Source organism: Cystoisospora suis (assembly GCF_002600585.1).
Source record: "Cystoisospora suis strain Wien I chromosome Unknown contig_1594, whole genome shotgun sequence".
Lineage (NCBI taxonomy): Eukaryota > Apicomplexa > Conoidasida > Eucoccidiorida > Sarcocystidae > Cystoisospora > Cystoisospora suis.
The window spans coordinates 39766-57512 of record NW_027154394.1 but is presented as its reverse complement, the minus strand read 5'-3'; the positions used below and the strand labels follow the sequence as shown (position 1 = coordinate 57512).

General features: G+C 55.5%; 2 protein-coding genes across 2 annotated transcripts; both read right to left on the bottom strand.

Moving 5' to 3' along the window:
- Positions 1-1841: 1841 nt before the first annotated feature.
- Positions 1842-7162, bottom strand: CSUI_003538 (kh domain-containing). The gene is made up of 2 exons (XM_068063734.1): positions 4426-7162; positions 1842-4141 (listed from the first exon to the last, which is right to left on the bottom strand). Exons 1-2 carry the CDS (start codon positions 4843-4845, stop codon positions 2423-2425), a joined length of 2139 nt encoding a protein of 712 aa, XP_067924295.1. The 5' UTR covers positions 4846-7162; the 3' UTR covers positions 1842-2422.
- A 163-nt stretch (positions 7163-7325) lies between these two features.
- CSUI_003537 (uncharacterized protein) lies at positions 7326-17726 on the bottom strand. The gene is made up of 2 exons (XM_068063733.1): positions 8427-17726; positions 7326-7420 (listed from the first exon to the last, which is right to left on the bottom strand). Exon 1 carries the CDS (start codon positions 15668-15670, stop codon positions 11504-11506), a length of 4167 nt encoding a protein of 1388 aa, XP_067924294.1. The 5' UTR covers positions 15671-17726; the 3' UTR covers positions 7326-7420; positions 8427-11503.
- Between the last annotated feature and the right edge of the window lie 21 nt (positions 17727-17747).

Sequence of the window (17747 nt, the reverse complement as noted above, 5' to 3'; positions counted from 1 at the left end):
TCTTAACGCACGCTCCGTTAGTAGGTGGTTTCCGGGGGGGGTCAGGCAGGCCGGGAAACGCTCGGCGCACAGTCTGGTCTTTGGCCGGGGGAGGATGTTTTGGTGGCTGTCCCCGTGAGTCGGTTGCTGTCCCGGTACTGTTCTGTCTTCGCCGTTTCTCGGCTGCGTTTCCCCTCCGTGTCCTTGGCGCCGAGCTATTCCGTGTGGACTGCGGCGAAGCACTTTCTACTAGCTGCAGTTTTTTGCATGAGGGCCGGCGCACTGCCTGTCTCGAGCCTTGTGTTGGCGCGGGGTCCACCGAGTACAGCGGGCAGATAGAATGCTTCCCTCGTCTGACGCTTACCATCCACTCTAAAGCCGAGGGGGCTTCTGGACTGGAACTAGCGAATGTGTCATCCATCAGAGAAGCAGACGACAAAACAAAGGAACCGCCGCAGGAGTCGGTGTGAAGCTCAGAAGGGCCGGGTAAACAACACTTGGCGAAGGCGTCAGCTCTGGCTGCACGGCCTTCCATTCAGGAACGTCACAGGCCCCGGCGGCGGTGAGTTGAGAATTTTCCCTTTGACTCAGGGATGCCTCTGTCTCGGTATAGCAGCTTTGTGGGATCACGGTTGGTGCAAAAGCGGTCTCACATACATACAGATGCGAACGGCACAAGAGATTAAAAAGAGGATTCAGAAACGCTTTGCGTCAGTCCCTGATGGTGTCCCATAGCGTTTATTTTGAAAAGAACCAGTCGAGTCTACAATCTGAAACTGACAATTGAGATTAGGTGAACCAGTTCTGCAACCCACGGCAGACCTGCGCGATGTCAGTGCATGACGAATTACACGCCTTTCATGCCGACCTTTCTCTGCGGCAGAGAGGCACCAGTCAACAAGTGGATACACAGCGGCTCCACTGTCCAGGGCACAAAGCGCAAACAAATTACGTAAGGCTATCCAAGAAGCCAACACCTGCGAGAGGATAGGACACAGGTGACGGATGGTCGGGATGCAGTCGCTTGTTACGGGGGTACCTCGACTCCAGCAGGAAGGGGAGGCTGGTGGGAAAATCTCAGAACTACAGGCGAGCTTGCATAACGAATGCATCCTCCCGTGGGAGCTTCACCTTTTGCCGCATGCGGCCACAGCCGATCGCCCAGCCATCAACCTTGGGACTTGTGTCCATGTCCCAGCCGGACAAACCACTCAAATTGTTTAGAAGACAGATGATTGCGCTCCGCGTGAATGCATTGTTACCAGCACATCGGACCTCACATTCGGAAGTCCGACAGTGCTCCTTCAATGGCCGAGGAAGCCTGCAAACACGAGACGGAGAATCCCACTCCTTTCGCGCCGCAGTCGAGCAGCGAGTCCGATATCCCCGCGGCCACGTGCACGAAGCATGTGACAGCGAAGCGCAATGTGGCAAAGGGAGCGGGCCTCCCATCTACAGTGCATTCTGCTACTCAGAAGAGAGAAAGTACAAGCAGGCGCTCAGCTTTGCCCACCTGCAACTAGGCACGTTCGTGGGCTAGGCCACGTCACACTTCCTATTTTGATCGACGCGTTGTTCTTCTGCCAAGCTCGCCAACCGCCGAATCAGTGGGAAAGTCTTGATTTGTATTCTTTTGTCTACCTGCATTACCTCTACTCCGCTGTGGCTGTCCAATTCGCAAGTGAAAACAAGACTCTGCTCCGAATTACCCATCCTTTACGCGATAACACATTCAAGCCCATGACAATCTGTCCGGGAAAAAGTGCGCCAAAACCGCCGCAGGCGGTAACACATCTACAGAACCGAACCACGATAGGTTTTCGTCAATCACACGGGCAACACGATTTATTCAGAAAAAATATTCAAGCATAAAATAAAACCCATCCATGTGACAAGCTTCGGCCCCCAGTATGTTCGCGAGGCGCGCAATACGCATAGAACACCTCGTGGACATGAGGACGGAGTCACGGTGAGTGATCCACTTTCGGTCAGTCTATACTGCACACGAATTCTCTTGCATGTATTCTACGAGCCTCTCTCCGTCGCTGCTTATGCGCCGCGAGTCCAACGATCTGTAAAACCGATCAAAGCATCGTCACCCGGACGGCCCACAGAGTGGAAAGCAAGTCCGTCACATCTTGCGCTTCCTGACTGTCACTGGATCAGAAAAGTGACACCCGCGCACCTGACGTGCCCACCACTGTGCACCTGACCACTGGCCCCTGCCCACGTGAATGAGGATACCACCAAACTTCAATGGTGCATCCGGAATCCATGAAACCCCCTCCTTCCCGATAGCAGGCCTTGAAATAAAAGGACCAAGACGGAACACAGCCCGCGTCCCCTCGAACCGTCCGGGAAAAGACCTCGGCGAACACAAAATAGCTTTGTTTGCTTGGCCGGGCAAAATAGTTGCCCGAGGGCAGTGCGCAGCCCTGGCTCCCTACCAGCTGAGCAGAAGCTTTCCAATGACAGCTAGCAGCACGCCACACACGAGAGCCACGGTCCATATCTTCATAAACACAAGAACTCCCTCGTCGAGAAGACCCAGACCAGAACGAGTTTGTGCTGTCGTTGCAGATGCCACGGTGACCGCCCTTCCAGCAGCGGCGCTGGACGTCAGCGACTGCGTGTCCACTGGCTTTGTCTGCTGCGGTGATTGTGCCGATGTTATGTGCCCTGAGCCAGAGCCTTGGAGTCCGTTGTGGACTCGGGTTATCACGCTATCTGCACGGGCATTTGTCGGCACCTGCAGTGTGCATCGGTCTTCTCCGGAAGGTGGGATTACGTTGACAAACATTTTTCTCGTCCCGCCCAGCACTTCCTCCGTTCTGCAGCGAAGTGGGAAAAACTCAGGAGCGCTTGCGTCCAATCCCTTGGACCCCTTGCTACTTCCAGTCTCCGCGTAATTCACCTGTTGCTGGTTCGACTCTTCTTGTATGCTCTGAAGGATACTTGCCAGCTGTGCCATGCTCCCGGGTGCCGTGGTGCACACTGTTGAAAGAGACTCGTGAGATGCGTAGAGGTTTTCATCATCCGATGCGTCTGGCTGTGTTGTGGAGTCGTCAACCCGTTGACCGTCGCTGTGTTTCTTGCCCGCACCGAGGCACTGCTGCCTATCAGTCACAGCTTGTAAAGTGCTTGCCAAGCTCCCCGTCAGCCGCGCAGCACGGCTGTCGACGGTCTGATCCGTAGGCCGAGCGCATCCGTCAAAGAATTCTCTCCTCAGGTGTTCCCGAGTGGTACCAGGAGAGGACGCGCCCTGGTCGCTGCCACTGTCTACAGCTGTTGATGCATCCTGAACGTGGCCCCCGTGGCTTAGTTGCTTCAAAGTCTCTGCTGCCGACACCAGAGAAGGCAGCACAGGCGCCGGTTTTTGCTGGACGCGTGACAGCTTCAATGAGAATTCTTCGAAAGCAGCGAAGCCATCGGGCGCCCCACCGATTCTTGAGAGAGAGCTCCGCGACCCCTTAGGCGTCGTCGTGGTGCCGAAGCGAGAAGTGACGGAGAAGACGTCCGCTTCCTCATTGCTGCTATGGCTAGCCGCATCGGAGCTCGGCTGGTGGTCCAAGTAATTCTGCTGCTGGGCGCCTGGACTGTTCTGTACGGCGACATTGCGATTGTCCTTTTTATTGTTCACGGCCACCAGATGGGACGACTCGAAATTCAGCTTGCGATAGTAGCACACGTGTTTGCACGTCGCCTTTTCGGGATGCGTGTTGATTTTCCTGGCAAGCGTGAACACAGCTGTACGCAGACTCTGCTTACGTGCAGATTCGACTGTGACAATGCGTTCGGCACATGCCTCGTCTGCCGTGACGAAGAGGGGAGAAATGTTGATGTTGGCCTCGGTCGCGATACGGACTGACTGTATGTACCCCCCGTTTTTGCCGATCAGACTCCCGATAACAGCGCGGGGCACGCAGATCTTGCAAATCAAAGAGCGAGACAAAGCGGGGAGACTTGCGGTGCTCTTCGTTCGACCATTTCGGAGGGTCTGCAGAGAATTGTCAACAACTGCCGACGACGCAACTGCTTCATTCAGTTCGTGCATGCGGTCAATTATCCAGTCGATCACCTGAAACACTGCGCGTTCTGTGCCTTCCGCTGCGACCAAACGTTCCGTCGTTCCAGGGAAATACATGCCGTGGGGGGAAAGGACCTGAGAAGATCGCCGCGCATAACACAAACAGCGCGTAACAGGATCACGAACTCGCTGTCGCCGACGGCGGTTCGGATATATACGCTGAGCAGGTGGAGATAATCAAAGTAACTACTAAACAGCCCGCTAGACATATCAACACAGTAAAACAAGGAGTGTGCCGAAGAAGAAAACAGCGATAGAAGCGACAAGAGAGAGCCACAGGACGCGAATCAAGTCTGCGACACTAAACAGAGCCCGTGCATCCATCACAATCAGACTGGTACTGAGAGTGGGGTACTTACAATTTTCGCGCCAGTGCTCTGTTTGAGGTGTTTGATTTCGTTGCCTGTGTTCCCGATGACCATTCCAGCAAGCTGGTTGCTGATGAGCATCTTCACGTAGCACGGAGCGGCGGTAGTATTGTTGCTGCTTAGGCGAGTTTCACCCTGTTGGCGCAGAAGCACGGAGTCACCCAGTCTGTCGTTGTGGCCACCATCCCCGCTTTTGGCTGAATCACCAGCGTATGTCCCATCAGGCGGTACGCGGGCAGACCTGTCCGCACTCTCAACATGGTTTGGCTTCAAGGCTAAGCCCGGCGGAAGACGGCTCCCTGCTGGACTACCGTTGCATGTCTTCAACTGCTCCAGTGCCGCTCTAGCAACAGCCAGCGGACGAGCGGGTCGGGGACCCGTCCCAGACTCAGCAGCGCCGCTCGTTGTCATTTTACAGGCGCAGTAGATTTAAAGGAGGAAAGTACGGAACTTCACGGCAAGGCGCACAAGATGAATGAAAGTATCACCGGAAGTGGAGTTGCATTTACACCCCCAACAAAAATAATTCGACAGTAGCATACCCCGGTGTCTATCCTCGCGTATTTACAGCCTAATGTGAAAGCCAGTTATTGCGCGATTTGTGGAAAGGAGAGAGTGGAACAGAAGAAAGGGAAGAAAAGCTGGGGGGAAAAAGCTACCTAGGAAAAAAACCGAGTGGGGGAGAAAGCTGCTTGACTCAGGCGAAGTGCTAAAATTGTCAGCTCAGTTGCTGCCTGTAGAGAATCCAGGAAACTGGCTTTCCGTAGAATGAAGAAAAAGGACGGAATGGCCGTAACCAGAACGACTGGAAACCTTCTGCTGAGGCAACAACCTGGGAGGACGCTGGAAAAGTGCCGATGCAACAGGACTTGCCTTCCAACAAGTATGACACAATCGTCACGGAAGAAGACTGTCTGGAGGGAAACGAAAGTGATAGATTGTCTTGGCAGCTGAAGGCAAACAAGTGAAAAATGCAGAATCTACGCGGGAGAAAGCTTCTGAAATCCCGCAGGCTCGTGGACCGGTGGCGTGAAACTTTTAGCTGGCGGACTGGCAGGGAGCTGTGTGGCCTCCGGTGGACTGTGCTCCGTGTCCTACTCGGGGGCGCACGGCTCTCCGACACGCGACCGTCCACGTCTTTTCTGTTGACAGCATCAAATCTCCCAGGAATTTTCCGTGCTCCGTGTGCTTGAATAGCAACGACACACAAACAGGAGAAAAAACAGGAAATGTAAAAGAAGTAGCTTCGAAACAGCTACAACCGGACCATAACACTGGCTGACAGCCACCGACGACATGGCCACCCACCCGCAAGCGCCGCGGGTGGACGAACGGACTGTGGTACGGGGAGACAAAGTCACACCGGGCTTGGAAGAGTTGGACTCTGGAGTAGAGAAAAGGGGAAGTCCCTCTAGAGTGAGGTGAACATACAAAAGAATGAGAAGACGAAGAAGTAAAGATGTGAGCCAAAAAGACACGACAGATCTGCCAGTGGCGTCAGCCGGGGCTTGCAATTCCAACGTGCTCGGCCGCTGAGGATGTTCCCTGCGGCAGCGCTCGACGCTCCTGGCCGGACCTTCGCCATGACGCACCGCTAACTGTGAAGGTCAATACCATTCTGATCCGCGGAATATCCCCTGCCGATGGTCAGCCGCAGAGCCCAGCAAAGCTAGCGTTAGGTACTAGCGTTCCTCAAAGACACGTGACATCCGTGACCACCCGCCAAACACCGGACATAAAGCGAACCACGCAAGTGGGTCGTGGACACGGATGAAGATTTAAACCAGAGGAATGGCAGCGCTACCTGGAACTTGTGTAGGACCCCCATCATCACCCTCATGAACAGAGTGTGGTCCTCGGCGCTAGACGCCCACGCAGACGGGCTTTTGGATCTGGATCGACATTACGGTCGCCGTCCCGAGAAATGCACTTTGCTGGGCACGGAGCAAGCAAAGTGGCGCGGCGGGTTACCCGTTGACGCCGTGTTCAAACAGTCTGAAAAACGGTGGATAGAAATGACTTTGAAATGAACTCGCCTTTGAGCAAACCCCGAGCAATGAATATTAGCGTGGCAACGAAGCGAGCAGCTGCCTCCACAGCAGCTGCCACTACAAACTGAAGACAGAGATGAGTTCCCCAAGCCAGCGTCGTCTGCATAATCGAAGCCTGTGCCGTCCTCAGTCACAAACCCGGCAGCCCCCGCGACTGTTGGAGCCAGCAGGTCCACTGTACATGGCAAGCGCTGCGGTGAGGAGCTGTGCCACTGACGGAGATCGCTTTTAAAGGATCTTTCACATCGCAGTCCACCCTCGGAGAGGATTCGCAGAGGTGTCTGTTAGTAACGAGGATTCAAACGCTGTAGCCCCGTTGTTCGTTCTTGGTAGCCCGGTTCTTCAAGAGCTACCAGTAGCGCTAGTAATGGTCGTTGCCATTTTCCCGCCTATAGGAGGGGAAAGATGTCTTATTGTTGAGACGTCCTGTCAGGGGGCTCTGGGAATATGTCTGGAGACATACCAGTACCCACGGGCGGAGAAGTAAACCCAGTCAGAGACGGACAGATAATTGTCATGGCAAGATCTGCGGGAGTCGCTCGATGGTTACACTTTCTCTGATAAAGACGCCTTGCCTCCCACCAGTCTGTGCACCGAGACCCCGACGCCCAGGTGAACACAACCGCCGCCCACGTCGGCCATCCTCGTCTCCTGGGCACTCCTGATCAACGGACGCATGGCCACGACCGCTGCATATACGCCTTGCAATAACAGGAACAGAGTTGCGGTGCTCCCGGGCACCGAGGTACTCCAAGGCATTCCAGGCGCACAACAGAAGAGCGCCGATGATGTGCGCGAGTTGTCTACAGACTTCACTCACGAACATGCACCGTGATGGTCCATTAAGATTGCATACTTGTCCCGTAGTCCGCGAGAATGTAACGCCCGCTGTGCGCTGGTCTTCTCTGTTGGTAGAAGCGAATAACCGCTGCTGCCTTGGATGAAAAGTCAAAACAAAAAAATCAAGCGTATCCTGGACTTGATAGTGGGCCGTCAGGTGATTCTGCCAGAGGCTTTCGGAAGGGCTGTGAAATATTGGTGGCGGTGAAACACGATGCCTGCTTTGTTGCTGCTGCCCACAATGGCCGAAACGCAGACTTGGAAAGTCAAGAAGCCATTGCTAGACAATGCCACCCCAAGAAGGAGGACGCCTGCCCAGTAAATACCGCCATTGTCTCCATCTGATTAGAACTTGTAACGACAGTATTTACCTGGAGCTTCCCGTAGCGTCCCAACGTCTGACACCTGACTGCTGAACCAGCGTGTCATCCGGGCACACTATCACTATTCTTACTACACGGGCCCGTTGCATTGCCACTGACAGTATGCAGGGACCCGGAGGGATCATCAGTCAGTCATCTCTCGAAAACGCAGAAGACTAGTGGGAGCGTTTAGAAGAGATCCGATTGCTCAAGAAAGCAGAAGCGCGAAGAAAAGCCGAGAACGCTTCGTGTCAGACACTGGGTGAGTTGTCATGTGTAGAGAACCAGCGTTCGCTAGCCACAATATTCGAGTGAACCCGGGGCTGTGGAGCCAGAGGTCTAGAGAAGCATACCGAGACGAACAGACGCTGCGGTGAGATATCGACCTTCTCAACGAGCCGATCACTACGACATGGCCAGGAGCGCACTCTGTCACCTCGCGGCAAGGGTCGCTAGCAGCCGTGTCAGTCGAAAGAGGAGTAATACACGAGATGCAACGAAATCGATTGGGTGAAAAAAAAAAAGAAGCATGCACATTGGGGCTTCACTCGGTGGGCTCTTGGTACAACGAACGTGCTACTCTGCGACAATATGTCGTCCCCGGGAAGCGCGCCGCACACAAGAAGAAAGAGACGGTTTCGTGTGATAAAAATCACACACAAATTTTCCGGTGACGGGCTGGTAATCGGCGCGAGTCCGCAGGCTACGCGAGTTAAGGCCGCGGCCCTGTAAACCTCACCTTCGCTGGCAGACCATTCAGATCGAAAAGCACCTTTATTGAACTGTTTTAGGGTGCCAAAGAGCACGATGAGATCTCAGTCGAGGACACCCGACCGTGGTACGCAGTGGAACTTCCACTTCCGCATCTAGAAAAGACTTATTGGGGGAGCATTCGGAGAGACGCTGAGAAGCGTCTGCAATACTTCGCACTGCATGAGAATGTTTTTACCCAAGCGCTGGAAGAAGAAAAAAAGCAAATCGTGGAGAGAACGCTTCCCAGATATCACCGCGAACGCAGCTCTCCTTCAGTAGTGCAATAATTGCTAAGCAATCATGCCGGGGCTCTCCCGTCTGCACCCGGCATCACCGTGCGGTTCCAGCCTAGACAGGCAGACGGCAGCTGAGTTCGATTGCGCAGTGCTCTATACGATCCGTCCCTTCACAGTCTCAAGGGAACCTTAGCACTGCGGCGGCCACAGCTGTCAGCGTCCGTACCGTCTGCTTCCTCCCATCCGCGTGGTCTCTATTGTGTAAACAACAGCCTTCCTCATGAAAGATATCTGTGGCAGAATCATTCACGACGCAGCTCGCCGCCATTCCCTGCAGTCTGTTCCGTGCTGTATAGTGCAGGGGCTAGAAAATAACAAGCGATGTCCCGACAAAATCCAGATTCCGGGCCTGCCGTCGAAGAACCACGTCATTTCCGAAGTTTCGGCGCACTTGCTCGCGCAGTGACAGCAACACACTGTTTGAACAGAAGCTATTCTGTGGAGATGTAAACGATGTGAAACTTATCGGTGCGTATACCGACTGACGATGCCGCGCGCCCGGCGAACACTCCGATCTGCACACGGCCCTCAATGGCTGTCTCCCCAGAACCTCGATGGTTACGCAGAATTCAAATGAGAGCAAACAACCCCTACACTCTTCGCGCCGCTACCGGAATAGCTGCGCGAAGTTGTTGTCAATGACGTGAACGTTGTACGTACAACAGACGTGTTACCACGTAGAGTATCGGAGGTCCGCAGAATAACCCGATCTCTTTCCTCTGCTGAACCCTTGCCCGGACATGGCCACACGGAGCGCTACACGCGTACACATCCCCGTCTCTGTCTAGGTGGAAGCCAGTGCACGCATGCAAACCGTGGAAAGGGAAAATATCCAAGGAATAGACTCGCCTTGGCGTTCCGCATGAAAGCCGACACCTCGAAGGTCATACAACCGGCCCACCTGCCGCAACGACACGCAGTGTTCACCGCGCTTCACGAGCGATGACACCTGCGGCTCCCCGGAACCACAGCCAGCTGCTGAGTGTCACTCCACCTGTCCGAGCTGATAGGGCTTCGGACCGGCGTTTTCTCAAACAGCATTGAGACCTTCGTTTGAAGAACAGGTGTCCGCTTGCTCGGCCTCCCACGCAGCTGTCCTGGAGTACATGCAGACATCTCGCCTTGCAACTCGGACACGACGTTTAGCAGAAAAGCCTCAGCTTGATCTGCTAGAACGCTGCCGCGCTGTCTCCGTCGAGTGGGTTGTGCAGGAATGACTCAGGCTCCAAAGCATGCCTCTGTTCTTGTACCTCAGGTTGCTTTGTCTGCCTCCGCGCGGTGTCCACTGAAATGCCAAATTCGAAACGGAAGAGGCTCGAGGGCAGGCAAGAAATGAAGTTTAACCATGTGGGCGCGGCATCTGTTCTCCGATGGTTACAGAAAAATAAACTCGATAATTTTCCGTGTGCCGCGTGCTCCTTTCAACATGCCACTGCTGCCTGGACGTGACGTCTGCTTGTTCGGTCAGGGCTTCCATGAGGCGGACTTCTCCCCCCCTGCTATCCCACCTTGCAAAACTCCACAGCCGCACAAGCTGAAAGGAGGCCTACCCCTTACTGCGCCGCGCAACCATGAGCTGACAGTGAAACCGAGTTACAGCGGCTCTTCACACACTGCATGGACCCCATTCGGGAACGAACATCAGTACTGAAATGCGACCGGGTCGCCGATACCGGCTACTCCAAGTGGACCTACTCTCTCCCGTTGGGTCGACTGACCCGCCGTCCTTTGAGCCCCTGCCTTCATAAGATAGTCCGAAGTCCCAAAGCATCGGCTGGAATGGTCGCCATAACAAACACGCAGGAACTGTTGTTCCGGGGTTGTACTCAAAAAAATAAGAACGCCTGTTTTTAGTCGTCCACCATCTCGCATACCGCATAGTGCAAGTGTGGACGGCTGTAACCACAACAAACGGTCTCTGCAAAAAACTTTCGGGATTTACCACCTGCGCGTTCTTGCAAAAAACCGGGGAGGGCTGTCCTTCTTCCAAGCACAGCGAATCACATGATCCGACGCTCTTCGCCTGAGACAAGGCGACCACGCTGCAACGACCATCAGGATTTGTTTACTCTTTAAACTGTACCTTCTTGTGCACCCCTCTCAACAGAACTGCTAGAACAGCACCTGGCTCTCGCACGTGTCCTAGAAAAATACCAGACAAAAGAACGCCCGAGCAACAGAACTCCGAGGGAAGGAGAATACTAAACCGGGCGTCGCACAGGAGACATTCACCGGGGCAGATGCGTGTTGATACACCTGATAAATGAACCAGCTTCCTTCCGCCGTTTTTGATTTCTCCCTTACCAGCGAAAACGATGTTGTGGTAGAAACATTAAAGTGACATCCGGACGACAAATGCACTTCCACACGTTCCCGTCCAAAAAGGAATAACACACGCAACTCCAGTGCCCCCCTTGACGGGACCGCGAGTTGCCCGACTTTCTAAACCTCGACAAAACCAACCGACGGCACTCCGTGACTGGTTTCAGCAACTGAATGCGACACCTGTCGCAGCCACCACGCCAGGCTGCATTCCCCCGGTTTGGAGAGCAATTCAATAGGCGCGTTCAAGCCGGTCCGTCCATACTTCAGTGAGGGGACCATAGCTGCAGACTCTACAACTACAACATATACACGGTCGCGAGCAGAGTCGGGTCGGCGTCACCCTGGACACTTCCGCACACCACTTCGCCATCCCGGGCAGAACTGCGAGTACGGACATTACTTCTTTCCGCGCTGCTCGATCGACAGTCCGCTTCCTCATCCATTACTCCGTTGACACTATCACCGGTCCCCCCGTCTCTCCTTCACACGAAGGTGTGGTTGGCAAGAAGGGTGCGTCGTCTGCACCAAAATCTTTTCTTTTCTGATGCATATCTGCGTGATGTGATTTCCTCCCCTGATCAGTCAGCCCACTCAGCGCGTATCCTCCTGATCTGTATGGATAACCTTCTTGCAATTGTAATTCTTCTTCCGAGAGACACCCTATATCCTGTGGAGCTCTGCACGACGATCCGTCTGTCCCCCTTTTACGTTCAGAGCTGCTTTGTCGCGCGAGACGGTCCTCGAGTGACCTAGACAATCGATCGGCCAGGATATCCCCATCTCCTTCTTGTCCTCGGTCAACACGGCTCTGCGGCCCGCCACTTGCTTCCCCTGATTTAGCCCCCGAAACTTCAGTGACCCGCCCAGGGACAACCTTTACATCCAGAGAGCGGATACCACCCCAGCTGCGCATGTGCTTTTCCGAACTGCTGCGGCTGTCGTCATCCCCATCCGTCTGTGTCACGCGTGCGCTGTCTGTAACAACTCGTCTAGATTTGCCAGTTTCGCTATCAATTACATTCCGAGAAGTCAGCCCTGGAAACTCAGAAGTGCCATGTGAACCAGCCTCTGCGATCTGACCTCCGTCACCTCGACGTTTTCCCGACACGGCGGCAGCAGAGCTCGCCATCCCGAGAGGTTCCCGACTGCTCACTCGTTCCAACTTAGGGCTAGTCGCCCTCGTCGACGTCCTCCCACAACGAGTGTCCCTGTCCGCCACTCGCGCCTCCAGCATCTCGTCTGGCGGCACAGACTCTGTCGTTACTTCGTATCTACCGTGTGTTGTCCTATCGGCCTGCTCCGTCTGTGAAGGATATGAAACGACATACAGACCGAGAGGCACAGGGATCGGAGCTCCGTTCACCTCTTTACCTGAAGTCTTCGAATGCTTTTTCTTCCTCAACTTCGATAGGCCACGGGCGAACCACCTCCTCTTGGCGACTGCTGATGTACTCCCAGCACCACTGGACTGCGTCGCCCTCTCCGCTGAGCTGTCCGCGCTGTCTTTGCGGTTGTCCTCATCCCTCTCCCTGCTTGCGCTGCTGACACTATCTCGGCTTGCCATACTGTCAGTAAACACGATGCCATGGTCAGCACTTTCGTCTATCGCACCGGCGGTGGCGAGCCCCGGCAGTGTGTCACCCACACTGCGTCCGCTTCGAAACTTACCCGACCCCGTGAACGCACGCCGAAGCCAACCTCCTTTCCGGGGCTTCATGAACGCTTCCGCCGCCTTGCCGCGTACACGTGTCTCCAGCAGATGATCGGAGTTCGCCGCAGCGACATTTGCCACGAAAGCGCAGTTTTCATCACCGCCCTCGCTATCCACTAGCCTGCTGGGGTCACCAATATTAATGGACTCCCCAGTGCTTCTATCAGTGAAGTGACTATGTCCCCTCGTAGAAGGGCCAGTCTCCCGTCTATCAAGTCCGCTTTTGTTCGCGTCCCTGAACTGCCCATGTGCTAACGCATGTGCCTGCCCAAGGTTCTCACCTTGCTCCAAGAAAGTCCGGCGCCCCCTGTCCTGCTCGAGCCTCTGTCCTAGTGCCGGTGCGCCCAAAGGCCGTGACAAAGGCGAGTGCCTCCGAACGCCGTCGGCTCCGCACAAAGGTTTCTCCGACGGGCTCTCGCCGGGCCAGCGATTTCTTGCTTGCAACGGCGGGTAAGTCATAGTGTTTCCGGAACCAGGGAGTTCCTGTGGTCTCAATGATATGCTACCGCTCTTCGAACGTAGACGAAAATCCAAGTCCTCAGAAGAACGGGACCTCGGGTCTACACGGACAGCTGCCCTCGCCGTGCCGGGACTTGACAAAGCCGCGCTCCTCCTTCTCCTCCGTGCATATGGCATCCAGAGACGCGTTTTAGATGTCCTGTCCTTGCCGGGGACCGGGTCAAGGTCTCCAGGTGACCAATGAAGATAGTCAGGTGCTGCAACCTCTGCTGCGTAGCGCGTCCCCCGAGCATTTGCCACGTGAGACCGCGTACGCATAGAACTCCATCGCTCTCTACCCCAGGAAAGCGCACCAACAAATTCCCCTCGTCTGCGAGATACTGGCGACACGACAGCTGCTGCCGCTGCCAGATCCATATCAGTAGCCCGGCGACGCGCAACCTCCAACAGAACTGCTTCTCTTGTTCGAGAGGGACTCTGCACATCAGGCGCCGCTGGGAGTGCTGGCTGTGAAAGACGCCGGTACCAACGATTCCACCGCTTAGGTCGATTCGCCTTTTGTGCTAGCGCCATTGCCGCCGGCTCTAGCGACAAGGGGGCAGAACTTGGGAAGGCCGGGTTATCAACACAGCATCTTCTCCCCGTAACGTCTCCGGATGAGGCATGCTTCACGTCAGCTGCTGTGCCCGTACCGCCGCTGAAAATATCCTTTGGCAAACAGTAGGCGCACGCACCTGCGTGCGAACCGCGGTTGAAGGCCTCTGCTTGAGCACTCCTGTCCTTGCTGTTGCTTCCCGTTGGCGCCGCCTTGTCACGGTGGTCCGCGACGTGGGAAGTTCGTCTCGAAAACCTCCGTCTGCGGCGCGAACCGAATCGGCCATCGTCACTTCTCGGTACGCTGCCACCACAGGAAGCCGCGGCTGTTAGGCCGCCACTAGATGTCCGGCGATGAAGTGCGTTCACTTCACTCTCACTAAGCTCGTCAATTGCCTCTAAGACTGGACCGGTGTCCTTCGCGCAGGCGACCGCACCCGCGCCACAGCAGGAACTGGCTACGGAAGAGATGAGAGACGAACTCCGAACCGAAGAACTCGACCCGCACTGGCTCCTCCGTCTTCGCCTTGATCCAGTAGATTCATCTTCAGTTCTGTTACCCCACAGTTCGTTTGTCGGCAAACTGTTACTTCGCAAGGAGGCAGAGGAATGTGGACTGGACCGAGACCTTCGAGAACCACTTTTCGTTCTGTCGCCTCCCAGTAAGTCAGACGTGGCGTGCCTGAACCGCTCACCCAGCTTCGCAGCCGCTTCTACCACTAGAGCTCCGGCGCCTGCAACCCCCGACAAAGCAGACGAGCTGCCCTCATTATCGCTGCTATTTGCTGCTTGCTGCCGAAGAGCGAGTTCCGCGGCCTGTACCTCACCCCCTGCCCGAGCTTCCTCCTCCATGCTCCGCATACAGGCTACCTGGAGAGCTTCTTCCAACTCCTGAACTTGCAGTCTCTCCACCGGATCGACCAAGACTAGACGGAGCTGCTCCAGGTCGCGCAGGACCGCTGCAACCTCTGGTCTTCTGTGGAACGCAGAGCGAACTAACGCGGGTTTGTCTGGACTGAAGTAAACCGACACTAACGCTCGAGCGAGCTCAATTACTTGGCGCATGCGGCTCACATCCGGAAGTTCCGCCCCATCTCCCCTACGAGGAGAGGCGGCCGCCGCGCCGGTCGCTGCGGCGGCGGCCGCTGCTGCCGCCGATGGATTAGTTAGAGCCAGGAGAGCGGCGGCAGCAGGGGGAAGTGCACCACTGAGAGTCGAAATTTCAGGAGACTTCTGCGGCAAAGGCCGGCGCTCCCACGACCACACGTAATCCAGAGAAACAGGCGGAGCCGCAGAGCGTTGTGAAGGAACAGCAGGTGAGCCCCCCGATTCCGAAGGAACCGAGGCACAAGAGCTAATGTTCGCTAGAGAGGCAACAGAGACGGAGCGCTCCAGAGGAGACGGGCACCCTCCCCCGATCTCGGACCGGGAGCCGGCGCGTGGCAGAAACGGTGCAACTCCTCCCTGGCGAAGACTTAACCTAACTGCAGGAGAAATCTGGGCAGGAGACACCGAAGGCCGCATCGTTCGAGAACCAAGTGCTGAAGATTCTACAACGGACTGACCTTCGAAGCTGCGTGGCCGTTGGTATGCAATCCCTGCGGTTGGTGTCTGGGTGCAGGTAACGCTGGCTGCGCGTCGGTAGGGAACTGCGGGTCTGAAAGGCTGACCACCAGCTACCATATACGACTCCTCAGCGACCTGCAGTGATGGAGTTCCCGGATCAACGGGGCCGGGAAGAACGCAGGCAGAAAGATACTGTGATACATTACGATGAAGCGGATCAAGATCCGTGTCAAATGGGCTGGGTATCCGAGAGGCTCGCAAATGTGCCATCGAATCCATTCTACAGAGATCTGCACCCGGCGACGTCAGATTCTACACGGCGAAGAACTTGTCGCCACCGCACAGAGAAAGAAGGCACCACAAAAACCCCCTCCGTCGCAGTGCTGCTCCCTGCTCAGGATTGCTGGAGGGCCGGGCGCTGGCAACAGCGGATGCTGTGTTCAATAGCCCGAGTGGCTGCAGAGCGAAAACCAGGGATGAAAGCGAAAGCAACTTCGCGCCTGTGCCTCTGTGCGCATCGGGCCACTTGCTGTTGTGACGGCGCGGACAGCACACGCGGCACACGAAAAAACGGCGAATTTGGACTGCGGCACCGGACGAAATCCTCAGGAGATTGGAAACGGAAGGGACTGGCGGAGCCCCGACAACCGCCCTCCGGTTCACAAAGACGCACATACACGGGTTCACCTGTCCCAAAGAGTTCTCAGAAACTCATCCGGGGACGCGACAAGTCCAGACACTGAACCGGAGTCCGACGGAAGTACATTGCTGAAAGGCGTCCGGCATGGCGGGCTGCCCCAATAGAAACGTCTAACGACGGGGGAAGCAGGCCGGTGCAAAGCGAAAAAAACAGGAACAGTGCACTATGACTTCCCTTCAACGTAGCTGCGACGTGGCTTCGTCACAAGCAAATGAAACTAGCTCCACCAGCAGACTGACCGCGCGTGCGGCCTGACCGGCAACAGCTGAAAACCCCCTTAGTATTAAATGCACGTGGGCCTTAAATATCTGTCTTGGAATTAGGGTACAAAACGAAATACCAAAAATGGCTTCCCGCGACGAAGACGTGTCACAAGAAAAGCCGAGCCCCAGGGGGCTCACCTGGTAAAGGAGTTTCTTGGCCTTTACCTCACACGTGCCAGACCGAAGCTAAATTGCATTTACACTTTTCCTCAACGTCACAAGAAGACCGGAGCCCTAGCGCTCTGATGCGCGTCTGAGGAGGAAAGTGCGCCCTCAGCTCGGACCTTCTTGCCCCTTGGAAGCCAATGTCGACTCTAAGCCGCGACACCGAGACGAAGTCCTTTCCGGCGAGCACCACTCCTAGGAAAGCGGTTAGACCCGTTAGCAACGCAAAAACCTCCTCCAAAAGACGGATTTTACCCCCCGGCAAATCACATCGGACGAACTCATCCAGCCCCGGTCGCTGCCGCAGCCCTTCCCAATCGAACAAGCCATGGGAGGCGAGAGCCGTGTTCAGAGAAGAAAGCGTTCCTCGCCCTTCTACGAGCACAGCTGCCCGGATATTAGTCTCTACTGAGCTGAGATCTTCAACAGCTCAGTGTGCAGCGAAACCAGGGGAGTAACGAGGCGTACGTAGCTGGAGCCGGTTCTGGTGCTGCATCATTTTTTAGAGTGGCGTCACAAAACACATTACCCGCTGCGTACACAATCCGACGGAACGACATCGACCAGAAGACACAGTTCGCCGTGAGAGTTGTCCCACGGAGTGTTACGTTATGAGTGTTAGAACAGATGACATTTTCCCAGTTTTTACCGGAGCCAAGCATGTCTCTCGTCCCGCACGACTGCTACTAACAGAGCAAACTTCACAACGCTCCTTGGTGGTGGAGGTTTCTGGGTCATCTTGTCGACGGGCCGCGTTACCACAGTGCCGCGCAGTGAAGGAGCAGCTTAGGAAACCAGCATTACCTGGATTACCAGAGCAGCTCTCCAAGGGTAGTCGCCTTGTTGGAACGCGCCGGCCACTACTTGAGCTTCAGACTACTGTCCTGCGCCCGCAGAGTAAAACCGGGTTTGCTCCTGCTGCCGTAAACCCTAATGACGGTGATCAAGGGCAACTCGTGCCCCACTGGAAAACGCACTGCCAGCCCTCTACACCCGGCACACTAGTGCGCGTCCCTAAAGGGAACGCCGCCGAACCCCTCAATTGCTGCGTGCACCGGTGGGGCGAGCCGCCGCGTGAGCACCTCCGAACTTCTCCATCGAAGACTAGCCACTTGACGACCTAGGTGGCCCTAGCTTGTGAGCAATCAGCTGCATGGGCTGTCAGCGCCCATCCCCGGCGCGGTTCGAAGTCTTGGTACACGCGTAATTTGCTTAGAGAAGAGCCTTG